This window comes from Vanderwaltozyma polyspora, genomic scaffold, assembly GCF_000150035.1.
Source record: "Vanderwaltozyma polyspora DSM 70294 KpolScaffold1031 genomic scaffold, whole genome shotgun sequence".
Lineage (NCBI taxonomy): Eukaryota > Fungi > Ascomycota > Saccharomycetes > Saccharomycetales > Saccharomycetaceae > Vanderwaltozyma > Vanderwaltozyma polyspora.
In genome coordinates this window covers 48,109-72,037 of record NW_001834679.1, presented here as the reverse complement: position 1 = coordinate 72,037, position 23,929 = coordinate 48,109, and the positions used below count along the sequence as shown (strand labels likewise).

Here is a 23,929-nt window from a genome sequence, read left to right as displayed (position 1 = left end):
AATTCTAAAAATGATATGCCCCTTAATTGATATACATACAATTAATTATAATTCAAGGTTTACCTTCATTTATCAATATATACCATATATACAGGTAATATTTACGAACTTATCACATTGGATTATAGGTCTCAACGTTTGATATTTCGATAATTTTTCAAAATTAACAAAATTCCTGTCAAATTTTGAAATTTAGGAAGACAAAACTTGATTACCCGGAATAAGTAGTATTTCCTTTTAACATTTATCACGTGATTGATTTTGTAGTCAATAGATTATTAAGAGTAACAAGTGTGACGACAACCAGACTTAATTTTATTTTATTAATGGCCAATGTTAAGTTTGCCAAATAAATATGTAGTAATGGGAAAATCTGATGGAATCACTTCTTTACTTAAATGATATAATGATATACTCTTTGGCAATATGGACTAGAGAATGACGACACACAAATGCGTCTAAAAGCATAATTGGCACATACACAGACATATATATATATATATATATATATATGTATATATATCACAAGTGAGGTTAATATGTGCAATTAAGTATATGAATGAAATTTAAATTACTTATATTATGGAGACAAGTGGTTGATATTAAAATTTGAAAGATGGCTTTAGAATCCCATTCTTTCGATAACATAGTTTTGAGCAGCAATACCAAAAGTCAAACTCAAACCATCTTCGATCCATTCTTTAACCCATTCGCTAGGATCTATATTGTTTGATTCGTCTTCTTCATCTTCTTCATCTTCTTCATTGGAACTACTTTGTTTTTTCTTTTCATCTTTCTCCTTGGCTTGAGAAATTGCGTCATCTTTTGAGGTCAACTCATAACTACCTTCTAACCAGCCAGCCCACTTTGATGGGTAACCTTGAGATCTAGTAATAGAAGTGATATCATTAGTGATATCCTTCAAAACGATAATAAAGCTGAAGTTACCTGGTGCGTTACCATCGGTAGTTTTAATTGGGTCATCCTTATTAGTTCCTGGTACGGAAACAGGCAAGATAGAAATGAAGATATCACTAATATTATCTTCCTCATCCCCAGCTTCTGTATCAGATTGTTTTGACTCTTGATCTTGATCTGTTTCTGCTAGTTTAGCTTCCTTTTGCTGTTTTATGATGTTTTCACGGGATTTATGAAATAATTTAATAGCATTATCTAAGTTTGCGAATGCCAATTTTTCACCTTCAACGACCTTGCCATTGAACATATTCAATTGTCTTTTTTTAGATTCTTTTGAAGTTGGCTCGACTTCTTTTTCATATAACTCTCTTTCATTTGGATTAGTCCATTCATCTACAAAGATTCTGATACCACCTTGAACTTGTGAACTTAAAACATCATGGAATTTCTGTTCGACATGGTATTGCAACAGTGGATAATTGACTAAATCATGCACTAAATGAATTCTTAAAACTTCTTCAGTTTCACCCACAACAATTTCTTGCAATCTATTTGCTAAATCTGTGATTGTAGATGTCTTTAATTTGGAAGTTAAAGAGGTCAATTCTTTTATTGGAATTTGTGATTGTTCATCTACAATTTTCTTTTGTAATTCTGAAGCTTGTTTTTGAGTTTTATTCCAAATATTAGTTACTGCAGCAGACCCTGAAGAGGACCACCAATTTGAAAAAGAGGTAATAGGATCATTTAATGGGGTACCTTCCTTAGGAACTGAATCTTGTTCTTGATTTTCATTAATAGATTCTTCTTTGTTTGTAACTTCATCTAAAGGTACCTCCTTAATTTCTTCCTTTACAGGTTTTTGCTCATTATTTTTAATTGGTGCCTTTTTAGTTTCTTCTTTGCCAACTGATTGTGGTTTTGATTCTTGTTTTGTATTATTTGATGCTTTCTTCTTGTTTTTATTATTATTAGCACTATCACCACTATTTGTTTTATTCTTATTTAGTTCTAAATTACTTTTTTCCAATTCATCTAAAAAGTCCAGAATATCTTCATCTTTTTTACCATTATCCTTTGATTGATCATTTTGATCATTTTTCTTTGCTTCTGGCAAAGAATCTAAGAATTCAAAGACTTCATCAGCATCAGTATTTGGTTTAGCTGCCATAATTATAAAATTTGAAGGTTTCTATTTATATAATAACGTCAAGGGATTAATTAACTAAAAAAAATTCAATTGATACTGATATATCTAATTTAATTTCTATCACAAAAAACTCAAATAAGTCAATGATATACAATTGAAATCTAGAACAAAATCTGAACTGAGATCCAATATCACCATAGTCGATTAACCCTCAAAAATTATAATCTTTAAGCTTATTTCTATGATTTGTTTTAAAAGACGGTCATAACATTAATTCATTCATTTCAGCCATGTTGGCAGTTTCCTTACATTTGCATAGATTATTTGAAATTTTGTACATTACCCGGTTAACATCACGTGTTTAAATAAGGGTAACCACAATATTCATTTTATTCTCCGTTTCGCTTAGTTTTGCTACTGTTGACGGTCAGTTAGTTAAAGGTAGATAAATACCCATGTGATGAAAAAAGATAACAGGACATGTATACAAGTATTGCTATTGTGTTAATAATGCAATTTGTTTATCTATCCCTGGAGTATCATGTAAGATCAATTGTTTACTGAATAATCTTTTCCTTATATACCACACTTCTTGGTTCGTTTATTACTTACAATAAAAGTCACAGCCTTTAAAATGTCAAAAGCCTGTCATATTAGATCATTATCAACGATATTGTATTGGAAAATTTTGTCAACATGAAAGATTTAGAGCTCATCGCATCTCATCTAACCAAAGGTTTATCTAGTTATACATTTATAATTGATATATGAACAAGTAAAATTACAAGTCAGGGAATGATATTGTTGCGTAGTGGGTCCTTCAGTAGATAGTATTTTACAGTATTTAATATCCCCAGTCGTATCGATAAACAAAATTTCCTACCGATGCCTTCCAAAAATTCTATCAATAGACCTAAATTAACGGTCAATTTAAATAAGAAATCTCAAAGATTGGGTCAAAAAAGAGCTGATCGTGAAAGAAAGGGGTTATTACAACCTGAAAGATCCAGTGAAGCATCTAAATCTGGTGAAATCAAGAGTGTTCCATTAGATTTATACTTTAACGGTAAAGAAAGCAATAACAATAGCAGCATTACAACCAAGACATTGTCTAAAAAAAGAGCTAAAAAGATTGAAAGAAACTTGAAATATGCACAACAAAGAAAGTTGTTAGTTGATGTTCAAGCCAAGGAAGATATTGATATGAACGTTGAATCTAACAAGACTAAAGGTAATGGCAAAGAAAAGACACCATTGACCAAGATGAAAGATGCTCTTTGGAATGTTATTGAAGATACTTCATCTCAAGGTTTAACATTAAAAACAGGTCAAGGTACTACCCTAGGTGGTCCAACTTTTTAATAAAAGATGGTAATAAGACGGAATACCAATAAACATACAAACAAATAAATAAATCAAACCCATATGTACATTATTATAATAAATAACATTTCGATTTAAATAGAATGATCTTATGTCATTTTATCTCATCTCATCTCATCTCATCTCATTTTATCTCATCTCATCTCATCTCATCTCATCTCATCCCATCTCATCCCATCTCATCTCATCTCATCCCATCTCAAAATCTAATTATGGGACAAGAAAGAGATGCCTTTTGGGACAAAACAGATAGAGACCTACCCAGCAATACTAACATAACTGTCAATGGGACATACCCGATGACACGATTAAAACTATACAAAACAACTATTTAAATTTAAATAACCGTCAAGGTATTTAACATTTTTTTTTCCACTTAATATAGAAAATAAGATTAATATGCAGAGAGATTAAAGTAGAATAACGTAAATAGATAAATTAGACCTATTCAGTACATCACTAATTCCTAATTAACAGGAACACTTGAGACTTCGAATTGCAATTGCAATTGTAATAACAAATATAGGTTATTAATTAAATTCGATTGCATTACTTTTTTTCCTCTCCCACACAATTTAACCTAAACTGTAAGAGACATCGACTAATTGTGATATGATATAAGTTACTCTACTTCTACTTCTACTTTAACACTACTATAGAATTCTATCATCACATATGCTCAGCTTTCACTATGGCTGTTAATATTTTAACGGTCTCTCTCTTTCTCTCTCTCTCTGTTATTCTCTCTCTGTAGAAGAGGAAAAAAAAAAGTGGAAAATTTTATTTCAACTGAAAAATTACAAGGCAAGACAAGAAAAGACAAGAAAAGACAAGCAAGACCAGACAGGACAAGACTAGACAAGAGAGGACTAGACAAGAGAATAGTCTATAATAATCAGAAGTTAAATCAGACGAGAGGAAGAAGAAAGAAAGGAAAAAAAAATTAACTGTTTAACACGAAGTGGATTTTTTGATTTTTTTCAGTTTTATATTAAAGATAGTTAAACTAGACTAACTCGAACTTAATTAAAACTACATTAAACTGTGTTGATATTTTAAAGTGGAAAGGTGAAATATATATATATATATCTATATATCATATTACATTGTGCTATATTGCTATTAATTTATACATAATAGTATACTCGTTTTAAATTTGTTCGTTTGATTTTTTTTTTCTATTCATACAAGTTGGAAAACAGAATTTCAATCTTTTCCTTTGAAATAAGATATCCAGAAGTTTTTAGATTAATATATATCGAAGACATTTTTCATTATTCTTCTTATTTTTTTCTTTGATTCCTATTGAAATTTTATAAGTTTGATTATCCTATCCTAGGTAACACTTTTGATATTGTATTTGGTATTACGTCATTCACTAATATCAAATTTTATTAATCGAGCAGATTAGCTATAGAGAAGTTGTTATATCGTAAAGAATAACTGAGGTATCAGAACAAGAAATTTTTATTGAAACTCAAATCAAAATAGATCAAATTACACTATGACTGATCCTATTAAAGTTAATAAGCCAAAATCTTCAATGAAGATAGAAAATGCTCCTACTCCACATAATACCCCTGCAGGTAATATGGAATTTTTTAAAAATGGTAATCCGATGAAGGGCAATAAATCCAACAATTCAAATGCTGATTCAAATGATGATTCAAGTAACGATTCTAAGCCTCAAACTATCAACGAAGAAGATATCAAGACTGTTTTATCTAACCAGCCATTATTATTACAATCTATTCAAGAAAAATTAGGATCTTTAATTGGTCAAGATAGTGGATACGTAGAAAACTTGCCAAAGGTTGTAAAGAATAGAATATATGCATTAAAATCATTACAGACCGATTTGTTCCAAATTGAAAAAGACTTCCAGGTCGAAATGTTCGAATTGGAACAGAAATACCTAACTAAGTATGCTCCTGTTCATTTACATCGTAAACAATTGATTGTAGGTGAAATCGAACCAACAGAAGAAGAAATCAACAAGGGTAAAGAATTAGAAGATCTAGAAAGGGGTGAGGATGAAGAAGCAGAGGATGAAGAAGAAGAAGCTGAAGAAGAAGAAGAAGAAGACGAAGGTGAATACGAAGGTGTTCCATCATTTTGGTTAACTGCATTAGAGAACTTACCAGTTGTATCGGATACTATAACTGACCGTGATGCTGAAGTATTGGAATATTTAACTGACGTCAAATTAGAATATTGTACTAGCGGTAAACCTGGATTCAAATTAATTTTTGAATTTGATGATAAAGAGAATCCATTTTTCACTAACAAAGAGTTGGTCAAGACATATTACTATCAAAGCGAGTTAGGATATTCCGGAGATTTCATTTACGACCATGCGGAAGGTAATGAAATCAAATGGGTTGATAATGAATCCAATGTCACTGTGTCGGTTGAGATGAGAAAGCAAAGAAATAAGTCTACCAAGCAAGTACGTACAATTGAGAAGATCACACCTATTGAATCCTTTTTCAATTTTTTTGACCCTCCAAAGATTGATGAAACCCATCAACACAGTGCAGAATGTGAAGGTGGAGAAGAAGAGGAAGAAGAAGAATATGAAGATTTGGAACAAAGGCTAGCATTGGATTACTCTATTGGTGAACAGATCAAAGATAAATTAATTCCTAGAGCGGTTGATTGGTTTACCGGATCAGCATTAGAATTTGAATACGATAATGGAGAAGAAGAAGAATTTGAAGATGAAGAGGATTACGATGAAGATGAAGAGGAAGAGGGAGAGGAAGAAGAAGACGATGATTTTGCTGGTAAGAAGGAAGAAGCGCCAGAATGTAAACAATCATAAAAGGGCTAAACTTGTTTTATTTATCCAATTGTACAATTTTTATTCCAAGAAATAAGAACAAATCGAGTCGAATCGAATCGAGCCAAGCCGAACTAAACAAAACAAAGTAACAGTTTTATTTATACACTTTTATTTTTCGTATACACATATACACACACACACATATATATATAATTTTATATATCTATTATAATATATTAGATCGTTCTATCGTTAACGGTGGTGGATAGCGCAGGATCAGGAATACGAGGTTCAACTAATCATTGAAATATGTGAATGTAAGTGTGAGTGCGTCAACGACAATACGCGGTGGGACCACATCACAACATAACACAATTAGAGTCAATATAGTCAATGAGTTTTAGTTGAGTTCGAAACCGTATATTTGCTGTAGTTTTTAGTTCTTAGTTTTTAGTTCAAGAGAGAGAGAGAGGGGGGGGGGTGGTGTTGTTGTTGGGAGGATGAATTAGAGCATGTGACCGAAATCATATTTTGCCATTTCCCATTTTCATATTTTCCGATTTCCCACAATTTTGATGAATTGTCACAGACACTCTGAAAATTGTCAAGAGTTGTTATAGAATATCAATATTGCTGTCCATGGGAGCATCTTTGCACCACGTTGATTTGGGGATGAATGAGACGGAGATTGATGGGGTAAGAGACACACACGCGTAATTATAATATAAATAGATATCTATTTATATTATACTGTATTGTGTTATATTGTGTTACATTATATTGTATTGCATTACATTTATTTGAGCTGCCCGAGAAAGAACAGCGGTAGGGTACGTTTGGGTTGGGTTGAAATTTCCCTCACCGGTGAGATGTTCCGACAGCCACCCGCAGGGAGATGGGTGAGGGGATTGGACAAAGGGCAGAAAGCGTCGCTTATCGGCTGTAAGCAACAAAGTCACTCACATTCAAGGTATCCACTGACCTTGTGAAATTGAACCAGAGTGGGAAACAGGGCCATCACTGTGCAGTGCTCTGCCATGGTTTGTTCAGGTGATGGTGATGGTGATGGTGATGGTGTTAATCTACTCATCTGCTTGTTGCTATGAAGTAGAACGGGAAAGGGAAAGGGAAATGGATTTAGCAATACAACAAAACCTCCTTCTGAACACACTCTCTCCTTTGTAAATCCAATTTTATCACACACACACTCTCTCTCTCTGTGTATCTCTCTCTGTGCTTTCGTCAAACAGGAAAATCAAAAATAAACCACCACCACCGCCGTCACCCTGCGGGCTTCCCCTTAACGGTTTCCCATCCCATCGACACTTCCTGTCCCACACAACGCAGCTAAGCTGAGATGGAATGGAATGGAATGAGTCCAGCTTAGCATAGCTCAGCTTAGCATAGCTCACCTGGACTGGAATTGAACTCGACTCAATTCAATCCAACTCGACAAGACTGAACTGAACTCAACTGAGCTCAACTGAATTGAACTAATCTCAACTCAACTGAACCGATCTCAACGTTCAAGTGATTCAAACTCAGTTGGATGCCACTTGAATTGCTCGTTGACTTCTCCTTTTGTTGGCTCATCTCATCATAATCTGCTTGTCTCTTTATTTTTCACATTCTCACTGTACTGTTCAACTGTTATTATCCCCTTTCCAACTAATTGATTCTTTCCATTTCATCTCATTTTATCCCAAGGTAAATTGCAAATTGCAACTTCTAATCTAACTATCAAGCCCAATTTCACTTAATTATGTGTGTGTGTGGTTTTTTTTTATTTGTTTGTTTTGTTTGTTTTGTTTAAACTAATCTAATTTAATTTAATTTAATTTAATTTAATTTAATTTAATTTAATCTCATATCATTTGCTTTCTTTCTCGTTTTCTGACATATATATATACCTCTCCATCATCCTCCCCAATTCATAGTTTCAATTCTTTTCTTGTTTTACAACTCACACTCATTATCATTATATCTCTCGTCTTTTTCCCCTTCTCTCTCTCGCACCACTGACTCCATCGCGCATATAAAAACAATATCAATTATATATAAATTCAAACTATTTATATATACATATACATATACATATAAATACTACTACACTAGCCACTACTCAACAGTAAAGAAGTTTTATTTTTTTTTTCCCATTTTTTAAGCCCAAAACAAACAAAATCACAAGTATTATCATCCATCCTACCAACCCACCACCACACTTATAAATGTCAAAATCAAAGAAACAACAACAAATTAAATCCACAATCGCTACTGATCCAAATCAGGATACTACTGACGCTATCGAAAATACAGTAGACGTCCCTATCCAAAATACCGTAGACGTCCCTATCCAAGTCGATGACAACAACAACAACAACAACCATCAAGAAACTCAATTGGACACTTTCCACTCACCTACTCTATCTCAACTACAAAAATATCCAATTGTTCAAAAAAATTTAAACCATTTGAAAAATTACAAATTGTTCAACACCATATTCGACTCTACCGTATCAAACGCAAGAAAATTAGACTCTTATTTGATCAATTCTCAATCCACCCCTCTTCTAATCAAAAACTCCTACAACTGGTTCAAATCAGGTCTCTACAAAATTGATGAACTCTTCAGCTTGTTGTTTTTGCAAATCGGTTTGGAAGCAATCATAAGCGAATGGAATAACCATTCAAACCGTCCTGGTATCTGGTTGGCTTTATTCTACATCGACTACTTGGCTAACGTCACAAATATCCTATTAAAAGAATTCATCGTAAAACCATTCAAGTTGAACAACACCCTGGTAGAAAACCCTTCAAATATTACAGATAACGTCAACTTGCCTCATGTAAACGAATTGTCAATCCTAACTAAAAACATCTCAAAGGATATCCAATCAAAGGTTCAAAGTGATTACATCAACCCAACAAAGGACATCGCTATTCAAAAATACGAAACTTTGGTCAAACCAACTGCTGATAAATTGCAATCCGAAATATTGGACCCAACTAGAGAAAAAATTAACGCTCAAATTGGGAAAATAGACCATCTAGTCAAACCTACTTACAACTCTGCTATCGAAACTTATCAAACTGTCTCAACTACTTATGAAAATAATTTGAACAAAACTGATAGTGTCACTCGTGCAATGGTCGCTACTGGTAGAGATATTGGTAACTTAACTTTGGAAAAATTAAAACAAGCTACTCAAGATACAAAAGCTGAAAAACAAGAAAACAAGCAAAATTGATCCATTTTAGCTTGACCATACATGTTACTACCATGCATGATTTTTTGTTTTACCTAATAGGAGTATCCTGTCTACAATTGGACATTGTCAATTTTTTATCTACCTTTTAAACAAGAACAAGAACAAGAACAAGAATGATTCTTCTTTTTTATTGTTTTCATTAATTTCAACTATTTGTTGTAAATTACCATTGATTTTTTTTTTCAACTTATTTTTATCACCATCATTCACTTTTTATTTAATACGACTGCTCAAACAAGATTCAATTATTAATTTTAATGTAATTTAATTTTTAATACTCCCTCATCCTGTCATACTCATTAACCACCATTCCAAAATTATAATAATTTCGAATCGAAATGAATCAATATATTCCAAAATGAAGCACGTCTTTGCTATCGATTAATACCACACATAATAACCAACAACATACATTTTTAACCATCCATTTCATCTAATGTATCCACTGTCATCATGTTTTGCTACCTCTAATTTGATTTTAATTACCATTTAATAATACATTTGAGTCTTAATAAATTTTCTGTACCATATTCTGACTTAAATAGTAAAAAGCATATTCCTATACATGCTTATAATGAAAACTATACTATAACTCATTCGTTATCATTATCACCTTCATTATTATATTTTTTTTTCCTCTTTACTTTAATTCCTATTTTATATACTTAATATATATACATACGTGTACAGACCTTACTATTCTATATGATATCAACAAATATTTAGTGATCTTATAGTTTAATGTTGCATATCTTATTATATAAACTAATTCACTTAATGTACCTTTATGTTACATCAACCCTTTAACTAGTCTTACATCAAGTCACTTGGATTAGAAATTTTTATGAAATAGCGATGATTGATTGTTCGTATTATATTTCTAAATCATCTTGCATATACAGAATGTAGACTTAACAAAAACCCATTTATAGAAATAAATGTTTATAGAACACTTTTTCCATAGAGTATAAAAGCTTGCTTGTCAATTACACAAGGAACTTTTACCTCACATTACATTAAACAACTCATTCCACTCTTTGACAGAATATATATATATAGATATAATATTACCAATGTCAAATAATAATTCATCATTACAAAATCAAGGTATGTTTTATTACATTTCGTCGATAGCTCAACTTTAAGTACATTTTTCCCCAATTCAATTCAATGATTATAGTTACTAACTATGTTATTTTATATTATATTATACCATATCATTATTATTAGGTAAGAAGAGTAAATTATCAGTATGGGTAAGGAAAATTATGCAGCCTGCAAAGGATAATAACAATGTTCCATTGCAGTCAAGAACTACAACTGTATTGAAATCATCATCACCTACTGAAAAGGTAAATTATCAAAGATCTAGTAAGAAAGATACAAATTATAGACATTCTATTGATATAATGGATTCAATTTCTAATGACCCCGATTCAAAGACTATTAGTTCTTCATTAAGACCAATGTTCACTTCGAATTCAAATAGTGCAAGTACCATAGAAAAGAATACAACCAGAACTACTACAGATACAATTACAAATGCACCTAAAATTACAGATACAAGTGTAAATGCAAATGAAACTGCAAACACAAATATAACTACAACTGCAGATGAAAATACATCTATAAATCCACCAGCTAAATTGTCATGGGATGAAAAACCTAAAAAGGTCAAAATAGACTTGGATTACAATGGGTCTAGTACAGACAATGCAAGTATGCAACCTCTAGTATCAGTTTGTTCTTCATCTGTGAATTCGTCCACATTCTCTGACGTTAATTCAATACAATCAACAAGAGCCACTGTTTTTTCTTCTAGAACGTTAGAAACCAATTCAAGTACAATGGCTATACCACCAGCAAGTATATTAGATAGAACGAGAAGGTCATCACTGGCAACTCCAGGTAATGCTAATACTGGAAGCATATCTGGAACTTCAAATGCTTCAAATCATCATTCTGGTCCACAACCTGTTTCAAGACCAGGTAGTATAAGACATAATCATTTGCAAAGAAACAATAGTGGTAGAACTGTGAATTCCATCATTACTTTAAAATCATAATTGTTTAATTTTATTCGATGTCAAATGTTTATTTAAATATTTAATAATAATTGGGTTTGGTTCTTTTTTGTTATATGGGTTTTTTTATTTAAGTATATAATATATTTATGTGATATACAATTTACAATTATAAATAGGGTAATATTAAATATATACATATAATTTTATTAAATTTTCTAAAATTAGAGTTTCCTACTCTGAACGTAATGAGGAAAGTTATAATGATTTATTTTTGCTGTTTGCTTAATTCCATTAAAGTCCTTTTACATTTTCTATCTTACAAAAAAATTATACTTTTACTTAATCAAACATTACATATCTAAAATATCAGGAAGATATAACAAATGAGATAATTATCTATGGTGGTAACACACCTGCTCTTTTTTGGAAACGTCTATCATTAATCAAGTCTTTACTTGGTCCAATTTTAATAAACATTGATGCTAGATATGCAATACCCAATAATATGAAGAAAACAATGGTTCTTAATATCAATGATACAAAGGAAAATCCGCCAGATACAACTGCTCTGGTTGTTTGGTAATTTGGTTGTGCTTTAATCATTTTCCATCTCTTGTATTCATCCATTTCCATTGAGATCATTTGACCATACTCTTGAGATAGATACTTTTGAACTTCTTTAACGTAGTCATATGATTCTTCGCTTGATTCATCATGATCATCCCAGTGGAATTCATTAGTTTGAACATCCAAAATATCTACATTTTCAGTAGCGATACCATTAACAGCACCGATACCAATAAATCTTTGGCCAGTCTTTGCATTCTTTGGAATGAAGACATCTTCAGTGGCATGGAAAAGTTCAATCCAATAATCACCTTCTGATTTATACTTGATATCAACTTTCAAGAAACTAATACTCTCTAAATAAATGATACGCATTGTTGTAATATCCCCATCCATAATTGAATCATTCAATTGAATATGATGGTCATTTAATTTTAAAGAAGTGGATGTACTAGCATCACCATCACTGTCACGATCGTAGAAATCCTTAGCTGGATCAACGTTCAACATTGCATCCATAAAAGGAATTTTGGCACCTGAAGTTGGTCTTTTACTATTTTGATATGTATCTATAACCAATGCTAAACCTGGCAAGTTTCTAGGGAACCCCATCAAGGTCATATCATGGCCAATAACGCCACCTGAAGTTCTCATATATTCTTCTTTAGCAGCATCTGAAGTGAAATCTTTTGTAATGAAATCATTTTCTGGAGTAACTACAAAGACCATACCTTCACCCATATCATTTGATTTTGAATTTTTCTTGTTATTAATGTCTGAAGCTTCCCTTCTTGATAACCTAAATTTCACAAGGATTTCAAAATCGTTAATTGTATTATCACCAATACCATTTGATAGAACAACACCATGGGTATTGTGGCTGCCAGCTTTAGTCAATCTAATAAATTCACTATTACGAATTTGAGTTTCACCACGAACATGCCAAAATTTATTAATCTTATCTAGGAATGGTACAGATAAACTTGCATCTAAGTTGAACACTTTTGAAATATCTGAATTTCTATCTGTGAAACCGAAATAATTAGATGAGTTCAACTCATTTTCTAATCTTTTGTTTGACCAACGTTGTGCCACAATCTGAAACAAAATAAATAAAGCTACAATAAATGTAGCAAGACCAGCTTTTTTTGGACTTATATCCTTTGAATTATAATTTATCATTATTTTTCAAGTTCCAATAGAGAGAGGCCTTCTCACCACAATTAGCTAACTTAAAACCAAAATATGGAACCAGTACAGTGTAGTTGAACTTAAAATAATATCCAAGAACAAAAAAACGACTCACTTTTTGTCTAACATCAGTTTAATACATTTAAAATTATGTTGTACGTGTTCATTACTATTAAGTTTGAATTCTTAATATAACTTAACTTTCAAAAGATATCTTTAACATAAAATTCCTTTGATATTAAAGGGTTCTCAGTAGCGAGAATGGGGGGGTGGGAGAGGAACGGGAGACGGAAGCGGGAGGGTTGGAAAAGGAACACACGTGATTACAGTCATGTGATTGTTGTCACGTGGTGTATACAGTATAAAGAGACAAGGTAGTAATGATAACGACGGTTGTGATAGAAGGACAGGACAGGACAGGATAGATTAAAAAGTTAGCAAGTAGTGTCAGAGAGAATATGTGTTTCTGTATATGTGAATGTAAACATATAAACATATATCGGATATATACAAGGCATTGACAAAGTCGAAATATACAATTTTTCTTTATCGTATTAATATATGTATATGTGTAATGTATAGACAAGGCGTATTGTTATTCGAAGCTTCTATACAATTTTCTACATGAGTGTGTTCTATTTACATAACATGAACAATATGAATGATAACGTCATTTGACTGAACTGCAATGAAGCCATTTGATCCATTGATGGTTTTGACGTTTCTTTTTGTTTCTGTCCTAGTTTCATTGCTAAGTAGCGCATACTCAGTGCATTTCTGACAGTCATATGTTATGATTAGGATTAGCTATTTAAAAGAAGAACATCAAAATTCACGTGATCTTTGCTCAATTTTACTTTTAATTTAAGTTAGTCAAACTACATCCTTACAAAAGAAGACACATCTATTCCCTCCAGTTAAAGACATTGTACCGTTTGTTCATGTGCAGCTTATTTCGATGTTTGTTTATACTTTTTGTTAAATATTACATTCTTGCTACATCTATCTCTTTCTTTCATCTTGGAACCAACTGCATAATAAAACGGCGTCTTGTTATTGTTTATATTCATCTTCTTATCTGATGAATCAAGTATGTAAACATAAACATCCCATTTGATGTTTTGATTCAAGCAATTCGTGTCCAAATATCAAGCTCAAGATCAAGATCTGTGTATTATTATTCATTAGCGGGTATGACATCTCCTGCATGTTTTAGATCTCATCCATCCATCACCGAATATTCACATCAAAGCTTAGGAAGATTCCAACGGATTAGTAATTAAACTTCGGAACCACTTTACAAAATAGGCAATATTATAGAGATAATGTTCCAAGATACATTTCCACTAACAACTTTGAAATAGTTTATGTAGTTACTCTTTCTTTCAATGTAAACATAACCATACACAGTGATTTTTAAAAACATTACATAGTAATGCCTCTGCTCTCTCTCTCTTTCCCATTTTTTTTCACTAGCTGTATATCATTTATTCTTTTCTTCTTACTCATGCGATATTCTTATCTCTACAAACTTCCTAAAATGTCGAAAATTAATCACCTCGCTCATCATTTCTTAATATGGAATCGGAAATGTTTAAAAAGTGAAATTTTAAGTCATTAACTATTCTTTGATTTAAGGAACCGCTCACTAATGAGCAATTCTAGTTTAATGAATATTCTGGAAAGCACAATCCAATATGTACAACAATAAAAATTTTGTTGGACATTTATGCAATTCATAACTAACTAATAGATACCCTAGCACTAACTCTTTTGCTTAATGCCGAATTTAAATAAACTTTAACATTATCAAAACCTGTCTTTCCGAAACATATATAAGGATACACATTTATTGTTTTAACAAAACATATTTCTTTCCAACAACAATCTTTTAATATATATAATTTATTAATATCATTTATAATAAATATAAATCAAGACAGAAAGACAATACACTTCGCTTACTTAGAAATGGTCGAATTATCAACTTTACTTATCCATGCTGATGATAAAAACAACAGAGTTACTGACGTAGCTCCTCCAATCAACGTCACAACTACCTTCAGATATGAAGAACAAGACTTGATCCCAATTATTGAAAGAGAAGATATGAGCTTCTTAGATGAAAGACCTGTTTATTCACGGGAAGGTCATCCAAATGGTACAAGGTTAGAAACCTTATTCTCAGAATATCTTGGTGGTCATGCAGTAATTTACTCTTCTGGCTTATCTGCTTATTTTGCTGCAATTATGAGTTTCAATCCAAAGAGAATCTTCATGTCTCAAAACTATCATGGTTGTATTGCTATCGCTGAAATGTTTCAAAGAAATGGTATGGTGAAGAAATATACTTTAGACGAGATTGAACAATATGCTGAAAAAGGTGATATTGTTCACTTAGAATCTCCTGTTAACCCATTTGGTACCTCTTATGATATCGAGGCCTTTGCTAAGAGAGCTCATGCGAAAGGTGCTTTATTACTTGTAGATGGCACTTTCGCTCCACCACCTTTGCAAAATGTTTGGGATTTTGGTGCTGATATCGTTATGCATTCAGCAACAAAATATTTTGGCGGTCATTCTGATTTGCTGGGTGGTGTTCTTGTCGTTAAGGATAAAAAACGTCAAGAATTATTAAAAGAAGATAGAATTAATTTGGGCACTAATATTGCCAACCTTGAAAGTTATCTGCTTTTGAGATCTTTAAGAACTTTTGAAATGAGAATAATGAAACAATCTGAAAATGTAACTAAAATTGTCAAGTATTTGGATGAAAACAAAGGAAAATATGGCAAAGTTCTAAGAGATATTACTCATTCCTCCTTACAAAAGGAAGATTTTGTTAAGAAACAACTGAAGGGTGGTTATAACCCTGTATTTTCAATCACCTTAAATACAGTTGAACAATGCAAGAGTTTTGCATCTCAATTGAAATACTTTCAACATGCGACTTCACTAGGCGGTGTTGAATCATTGGTTGAATGGAGGGCCTTATCAGATCCTCATATTGATCAAACTTTAGTTAGAGTTTCTGTTGGGTGTGAATCTGCTGATGATTTAATTAAAGATCTTGCATCTGCATTACAAAACTTACAAGATGAAGCAAATTAATGTCTGATGTCAGGTATGAACCAATTATAATAACTTAGTTACAGAAGTCCACAGAGGAAATGGACCTTGAATTATAAATAAGAATTAGATTTTACTCTTAGTTTAAAATAGTCGCATAATCTAAATACTTTTTTTTGTATTTTATACCTCAACTTAACAAGTTTAATATATGATTATAATATAAATAAAATTGTTTAATACCCAAGTAAAACAATTTGAAGAAATGTCACACTATATTTCTTTAGAAAAGATATGCTTAAAAGAATGGCAATATTAAAATTAAATAATGGATATGCTCCTATAAAAGGTAATGATGGTATTGAGCAATAGAAATTGACAGTCGTATGGATTTGACTTTGAGTATCTGAGATCTCTTGACAAGAAACAAAATCATGTATAGATAGATTCAATAAAGACATGAAGATAAAGTAGTTAATCCATTGATGACTTATCACGTGATAAAATAGTGCGTATATAATGATTGTAGTTCCATTCGAAAACTGGAAGGAGCAATATAAATAATATTTAAATAAACAATAATAGAGCATTATCCAAGTAGAGGAAGTAATAAGGTTTTGAAATGAAGTATATAGATGTCTAAAGAAAATATAAATATTGAATTGGCATTGCGAGAATTGGCATTGCGAGAATTGGCATAAAGAATACTGGTGTTTTCATATTTTTAAGACTATATTATGCCAGTTAAGAGGGGAAGAGGTAGACCCAAAAAATCTGAAAATGATCAAATAGCTGATCCTACTGTTACTCAGGATATAACAACTTTAGTCACCACAGCTGTTAAAGAAGCTACACGTAAGAGGGCCAGGAAAACAAAAGTGAAAAAAGTTGAATTGGAAGTTACACAATTGACTGATAGCGATGGACTTGCAAAGAATACCCAAGAGGAATTGGATCCCAATTTTATTGTCGATACAGCTGTTGAGGTAGATAATGACTTCGAGGATCTGGAGATTGAACTTGAGGATGTGGAGGATTCTACTGTTTCAAAGAAGACAACAAAAAAAGCTAGACAAAAGGTTACAAAGAAAAGCAATTCTAAGGCATCTACCCCAGGCCCTCAAGAGAAAAAGGTACGTATATTTAGGTTTTTAAAGGATATGTCCTCTGCAAGGGATAAAATTGCAAGACTTTATGGTTCTAATGAAGGAAAACTATTAGATTTGGCAAAGATTAAAGGTGGTTTTGAAGATTGTGTTTTTGATTTCCCCCTTGAAAGAGTACAAACTGATTCGAAATATTGTGTTGAGATAAATCCACCTACCGTTATTGAAGGATCTGATATTTATGACAAGTTAATAAACAAAGACAATGCAACTAAATATAGATTACTGCAAACTAAAGAAATGTTAGATCAATTTAAATTCACCCCTAAGTCAATACCGGTAAGAATTGGGAATACCGAAGTTAATCTAAATGTAGATGAAAAAACTGAATTCCCAGTGCTTGATTATGGAACTAGAAATGGATTCGTATACAATTGTGGCGCCTTGGTTACTGATATTGCTTGGTTAAATAATTCTGCAGATGGTGCTGGCCAGTTCATAGCGGTATCACTATCCCAATACAGCGGTAAACCATTAGATAGGCATTTAGAACAGTTTGAGACTGAATCGCATATATCTTGCATACAAATTTACAACTTTGATTCTGAGAATCTAAGATTAACAAAATTTGAAACCATACTGCATAATTTTGGTGAAACATGGAACCTAAAATGGCATGAAGGATGTTCTGTAAATAACAATAATATCGGAGTATTAAGCTTTACTTGTCAAGAAGGTACTGTGAAATTTATAGAAGTCAAAACCCCCAATGATGAGAACGATCATAGTATATTTTACTGTGAGTCAGCCTCAATCACAATTTCATTACCAGATACTATGATTACATGTTTCGATTTTCTATCTCCGACAACTATTATCTGTGGTTCAAAAAATGGTTACGTCAGTCATTTTGACTTAACAGATCCTTTGATTCCATCTTTTTACAGGAAAATGCATGATTCTTATATAATCAATATTGTTGTTGCATATTCAAAGTTTGAAAATCCAGTGGTATCTACTGTTTCTGTAGATGGTTATTTTTATGAATTTGATCCGATCGATATTCAATCAACAAGGACATTGATTGCAAGATTTAAAGGAAATAATATACTACCGGTGGCCTATATACCCAACCTTTACGCATACTTAGTGTCAGATGGTAGTAATTCTACAAAAACTGTAACACCTAGAGCAATCTTCCCTCATGCAGTATTATCTCTACACAATACAGTGACATCTATCGCATCATCAGGGCTACATCCATTGACATTAACTGGCTGTGCAGATGGTTCTCTAGTTATTGATAATATAGCAAGAAAGCTTTTAACAGGTGTCAAAAATACTGCTACAATACACAAATCTCTGAAATTATGGAAATGGGATTTCAGTCAGAACGGTGATATTTATCGTTTGAACCATTCTTATGAAGTTTTGAAATCAGGAGCAAATGATATTTGTAAAATGGAAGTGAATCCACATGGAGTATCTATTACATCTGTTAAATGGAATGAAACTAGAAATGGAGCAAAATTTTATGCCTTTGCAAATGCCGCTGGTTTGTTAACAATTGAAAGACTGGGAAATTACTAAGTCGATTAATAAAAATAATACGCTGCTTAATGAAAAAGAAAGCCACGATCTTCTTAATGTTTATATTAATAACATATATCATATAATTTATATAGTACCATGTAATATTAAAAATAAAGCTTTTTATGGGGAAAATCAGTATTTTGGATATGAATGGTCTTCCTCATCAATATATTTAAAAAAGCCACCTTTAACATCTTTGACGTCATTGATTTTGAACTCATCTTTTAATAATCTGGTGGCAATTTGAGAATCATTACCATAGCGACACAATACAATAACTTTAGAATCTTGTGAAACATTTGGAACAGATTCCTTTAATATATCCAAGGAACCTTTCATACCTTTTAATTCCTTTACTGGAATATTAATTGCATGATTAAAATGAGATATATTAAAGTGGTGTCTTGGTCTAACATCTATCAGAATATGATCTTTTTCATTACAATCAATAAATTCCGTTTTATAAATTTCAGAGGATATTCTTTCTTCATCTGTGCAGAGGTTATAATTTCTAGACCCACAAAATTCAAAATAATTTACTAATCCTGATTCAATTGCTGCCCTTGTTATCTTTGGATCTAACCCACAGCATTCACAGTTATTTTGCCTACCTCGCATCTTAAATGTACGTAAAGTTTGATTTGGGAAACCTGAATACATCATCAAAAATGGTTTAAAATTTTCTAGTGTGTAAATATCATAAATAACTTTTAAAGTTTCAACTGCCATCATAGTACCAACAAGACCAATACATGGACCAATGACACCACCTTCTTGGCAAGATGAAACTGAATTTGGAGGAGGGGGAGTTGGATAAAAACATCTGTAACATGGTCCTTCATTTTTGAAATTTAATATTGATAATTGTCCTTCAGAACCTAGCCCTGAAGCAGATATGACAGTCATTCCCAAATTTACTGCTACATCGGACACTAGATATCTTGTAATTGGTGTATCAGTACAATCTAATACATAATCATAATTTTCAAAGATGGTAAATGCATTACTGTAGTCCAATCTTACTGGATAAGTTTTGACGTTGACATGAGGATTTAATAAATTAATTCTTTGTCTAGCAGATTCACATTTCAACATCCCAACTTTAGAAGAATCATGTAAGACTTGTCTATGCAAATTAGAATTATCAACTGTGTCGTTATCAACTATACCAATAGTACCTATACCAGCACCGGCTAAATATAACAAAGCTGGACAACCTAAACCACCAGCACCAATAACTAATACCTTTGAATTTTTCAATTTCAATTGACCTTCGATACCTGAAGTTTCTTCAACAATCATTTGTCTACCATATCTTTGAAATTCTTGTAAACTCATTGGTAGTTTATCAGACTTTTGAGAATCAAGTTGGCTCCGCAGTTTAGCATTTTCCTTCTTCAGTAGTTCTAATTCAGCAAGAACTTCAGCTGATACTTCAACCATCTTGATATATAATCTATATGATACTAAGATTATTATACTACTGGAATCTATATCACATAAGAAATTGTGTCTTCTATAGTTTTAAATTGAAAATTACTTACATAATGTGCTTTAAATATGTATATATTTTTCATTTAAGCTCATCGCATCTCATAACATATTATTAAGCTAAATCAAAAAAAGTAAAATAAAAAGGTTAAGATATTTCAATTTTTGATTGTAACAAACTTTAACTTGGAAAGATAATGAGAGAGTGTACTGTATTATATAAATTAGAGCTACTTAACAGATTCAAATGTTGTATATTCTATTTATTGATTTTGAGGTCAAGTTGTTTCATACTTTTACCACACTTGAAAACCGAATTAATGGTCATTGAATTTTTTTTTTAATTGTCATTAGTTTTAGTCTTTTCAATTGAATAGAGAAAAATATTATTATTACTAATAACTGGATCGTAGAAAATAAGACAATCTTTCTTCTTGTTGATTCACTATTTGAAATTCTAGTTGTTTCCTCTAACATGTCCAATTTTTGTTCTTTTTTAATCTCTAATAATCTTTTCACAAGATTATTTATTCTGTAATGAATACCATCTACAGTATCAAATCTCTGTGAATTTAAAAGATTATTTTTTGTTCTGCTTAAATCCACCTCTAATGTAATTAATTTATTATAATCTGTAATCGTTGGGGTCACACAAATCTTGTGTTCACCATTTGATAATGCAGTAAAAGTAAAGTTTGTAACTGCTACTTCAAAATTATTATAAACCAACTCATTATTTGAAAATGGCTCATGGATAGTCAAATTCAAATTAAATTCTAACTTTTTTAATATTTCCCTACTAATAGGTTCCTGAACATCCGTTATTGAAATTGGGATGAAATCACCAGTGACTTGTTCATGCTTATTCAAATTTTCATAGAAACATTTAGTATCACCTGGAAAAATATAAAAATGCAATCCTTGGATACCTCTAATAAAGAATAATATATGAAGTAACGTTATAATAATCATTTAAATTCTTGAACTTTGAGTCATTTACAAAGCAAGATATTTATTAATATCCCACCATTATTAATATAACAAAATAAAAAGAATAATAATAATAATGTGGTACAAGCAATTATCAACAATAAAATAAATCAAAGAATAACTATGAAACTGATCAAACATAAAACAATAACCATGTATCTATACATCATAAATCAAAATATTAATATCAATTTTGATGTGACACATAAATTCTGTATCTTAAAGGATCAATTAATTTTTACTTCCATTATCTTAAAAATCGTTAAAACCAAGACTAAAAACAATCAAGTTTCTTGATTATTATAACTATATCTAATAGTATCACACATTTTATGATGTCTTAAATTTATTTCAAAACCAAATACATTCTATTAACCATACAATCACTATCCAAATTGAATCAATTTAATTAGTGACATCAATTCTACTGCTATATGTTAATACTTTTTTTATTTTTACTACTGGGAAAATTTTCCGATATCCATTCTTCAATCGCCCATATAGCATTTAAACCTATAAAATGAAATTTGGTTTGACGTTTAATGAAGAAGATGAGTTGGGAATGATGTTATTATTGGGAAATGGAATGATTTTAGAGGCTCAATAAGAAGTGATACCAATTAGTTTATAATATATCTATTTTTGGCTTTTTATATTTAAGCAGAAATGGTTCAAGCTATCAGATTGAGTGAATTAACCAACAAGAAGCGTGCTAATGACAGCAGAGGTGATGATTCTGAATCTGATATTGACATCAGCAGTACTGATTCCGAGACTGGAAATGGTTCAGATCAAGAAGATGAAGAAATAGTTAATATTGATTTTGATTTTTTCAATGGTAATCCAGATGTTGATTTCCATGCTATTAAAAATTTATCACGCCAACTTTTAGGCCAACAAGAAAGTAATAGAGTTCAATTAAGTAATCTAGCTGATTTAGTTTTAAAATCACCAACTACTACAATCAAGACAGATGGCCAAGAATCTGATCCATACTGCTTTTTGTCCTTTATTGATTATAAAGAAAACCGTGAAAGTGACTGGGCCAAATATTTACATAAAGTAGATTTAAAATTATCTACATTTTTAAAGACAATTGAAAATAATGGTAAAACTTGTGCATTAGTCATGAGTGAAAGATTAATCAATATGCCCCCAGAAGTTATAACTCCTTTGTATAGAATCACATTAGAAGATGTAACAAACGCATTAGGAGATGATAAACATTACGATTTTTATGCAATTGTCAGTAGAAAATATGAAGTTAATTTTGATACTGATGAAACAGTGGATAGATCTAAAAAAAGAGTTAAGTCTGAAGAAATCGATTATTTCCATGAAGAAGATAGATTTTTTGAAAAATATGCCAAATTACATGTTGATTCAGAAGCAAGAAAAGGTATCATAAGTTCATACATGGTAATGGATCATCAAGGATTAATTAAATCAATAGATGAGTTAGAAGAAGAAATTTCTAAATGGTAAGAAATCAAACACTCATCTTCCTCCCCATAAAAATAAATCAACAACAATTACAATAATAACAAGATCTATATAAATATAAGTAAATGTATTTGAAATTAAGTGAATAGATCAGAAGATATGTTTACTCTTTCAGTTTTGAATGTCAATGGACAAAACAAGATTAATTTCACATATGTCTATATATATATATATAAGTAACATAAACAATTTCATTTAAACAAATATAATCAGTTGCCTATATGCATGATTTTGATAATATAGGAAGTGTAATTTATCACAACAGATCATATAGTAATTCTTTTCACCATTTAATCAATCTTAACATAATATGATAAATAAGCGATGAGCCTGATCCTTTTCCCAGTTTGATTCAATTTTTAACATGGTCATGTGATCCCAAATTTATTTAATTCTCCGTGTCGAAGGTACCTTAAATTGGTAGTCATTTAGTACGAGGAAATAGTTTTGGTGGCAAAAAAAAAAAAGTCAACGAAAAATAAGTGATGATGAACAGTTACATAGGGTCAAAAATTACAAACAATAGGAGGAATATAGTATTAAAGAGTTGTTTAAAGAGTTAGAGACTAGTATTTTACATTAGCATAAACATTATAGAACGTCAGAGAGTCTTTTAGCTATCTTAAGTACTTTAGTTTTTGTCATTTTAGCTGCTTTTCTTCAATTTTACAATACATCTTCTCCAAAATTTTGTTGTTTTTCTTTTATTTTTTTGAGAATCGAAATTTTCATAATTGATCACGTGAGAAGAAGGTGAAAACAAGTAGAAGATATATTATTGTATTGAAAGACTGCTGCTATTATATACTGGAATATTAGTATTAAGGTTGAAGATTCCTATCAAACAACTGAGGTTATCCTTCTTATAAGTACAATTGATCAATTAT

General features: G+C 31.2%; 11 protein-coding genes across 11 annotated transcripts; 7 read left to right on the top strand and 4 right to left on the bottom strand.

The window, feature by feature from the left end:
• Positions 1-622: 622 nt before the first annotated feature.
• On the bottom strand, positions 623-2,089 carry MTC1 (DUF5427 domain-containing protein MTC1; the record flags this gene model as incomplete). Its single annotated transcript, XM_001645933.1, has 1 exon — positions 623-2,089. One exon carries the CDS (start codon positions 2,087-2,089, stop codon positions 623-625), a length of 1,467 nt encoding a protein of 488 aa, XP_001645983.1.
• Positions 2,090-2,953: 864 nt separating this feature from the next.
• Positions 2,954-3,430, top strand: ALB1 (Alb1p; the record flags this gene model as incomplete). The annotated part of the gene is made up of 1 exon (XM_001645932.1): positions 2,954-3,430. The coding sequence occupies one exon, from the start codon at positions 2,954-2,956 to the stop codon at positions 3,428-3,430; it is 477 nt and encodes a 158-aa protein (XP_001645982.1).
• A 1,525-nt stretch (positions 3,431-4,955) lies between these two features.
• Positions 4,956-6,275, top strand: NAP1 (histone chaperone NAP1; the record flags this gene model as incomplete). The annotated part of the gene is made up of 1 exon (XM_001645931.1): positions 4,956-6,275. One exon carries the CDS (start codon positions 4,956-4,958, stop codon positions 6,273-6,275), a length of 1,320 nt encoding a protein of 439 aa, XP_001645981.1.
• Positions 6,276-8,464: 2,189 nt separating this feature from the next.
• Kpol_1031p26 (uncharacterized protein) lies at positions 8,465-9,484 on the top strand (the record flags this gene model as incomplete). Its single annotated transcript, XM_001645930.1, has 1 exon — positions 8,465-9,484. The coding sequence occupies one exon, from the start codon at positions 8,465-8,467 to the stop codon at positions 9,482-9,484; it is 1,020 nt and encodes a 339-aa protein (XP_001645980.1).
• Positions 9,485-10,578: 1,094 nt separating this feature from the next.
• Kpol_1031p25 (uncharacterized protein) lies at positions 10,579-11,571 on the top strand (the record flags this gene model as incomplete). The annotated part of the gene is made up of 2 exons (XM_001645929.1): positions 10,579-10,612; positions 10,736-11,571. 2 exons carry the CDS (start codon positions 10,579-10,581, stop codon positions 11,569-11,571), a joined length of 870 nt encoding a protein of 289 aa, XP_001645979.1.
• Positions 11,572-11,928: 357 nt separating this feature from the next.
• On the bottom strand, positions 11,929-13,281 carry Kpol_1031p24 (legume-like lectin family protein; the record flags this gene model as incomplete). Its single annotated transcript, XM_001645928.1, has 1 exon — positions 11,929-13,281. One exon carries the CDS (start codon positions 13,279-13,281, stop codon positions 11,929-11,931), a length of 1,353 nt encoding a protein of 450 aa, XP_001645978.1.
• A 1,980-nt stretch (positions 13,282-15,261) lies between these two features.
• On the top strand, positions 15,262-16,401 carry Kpol_1031p23 (putative cystathionine beta-lyase; the record flags this gene model as incomplete). Its single annotated transcript, XM_001645927.1, has 1 exon — positions 15,262-16,401. The coding sequence occupies one exon, from the start codon at positions 15,262-15,264 to the stop codon at positions 16,399-16,401; it is 1,140 nt and encodes a 379-aa protein (XP_001645977.1).
• Positions 16,402-17,096: 695 nt separating this feature from the next.
• On the top strand, positions 17,097-19,055 carry TFC6 (transcription factor TFIIIC subunit TFC6; the record flags this gene model as incomplete). Its single annotated transcript, XM_001645926.1, has 1 exon — positions 17,097-19,055. The coding sequence occupies one exon, from the start codon at positions 17,097-17,099 to the stop codon at positions 19,053-19,055; it is 1,959 nt and encodes a 652-aa protein (XP_001645976.1).
• Positions 19,056-19,190: 135 nt separating this feature from the next.
• Positions 19,191-20,501, bottom strand: UBA4 (Uba4p; the record flags this gene model as incomplete). The annotated part of the gene is made up of 1 exon (XM_001645925.1): positions 19,191-20,501. One exon carries the CDS (start codon positions 20,499-20,501, stop codon positions 19,191-19,193), a length of 1,311 nt encoding a protein of 436 aa, XP_001645975.1.
• A 372-nt stretch (positions 20,502-20,873) lies between these two features.
• On the bottom strand, positions 20,874-21,521 carry Kpol_1031p20 (emp24/gp25L/p24 family protein; the record flags this gene model as incomplete). Its single annotated transcript, XM_001645924.1, has 1 exon — positions 20,874-21,521. The coding sequence occupies one exon, from the start codon at positions 21,519-21,521 to the stop codon at positions 20,874-20,876; it is 648 nt and encodes a 215-aa protein (XP_001645974.1).
• Positions 21,522-22,205: 684 nt separating this feature from the next.
• BCP1 (protein-transporting protein BCP1) lies at positions 22,206-23,024 on the top strand (the record flags this gene model as incomplete). Its single annotated transcript, XM_001645923.1, has 1 exon — positions 22,206-23,024. The coding sequence occupies one exon, from the start codon at positions 22,206-22,208 to the stop codon at positions 23,022-23,024; it is 819 nt and encodes a 272-aa protein (XP_001645973.1).
• Between the last annotated feature and the right edge of the window lie 905 nt (positions 23,025-23,929).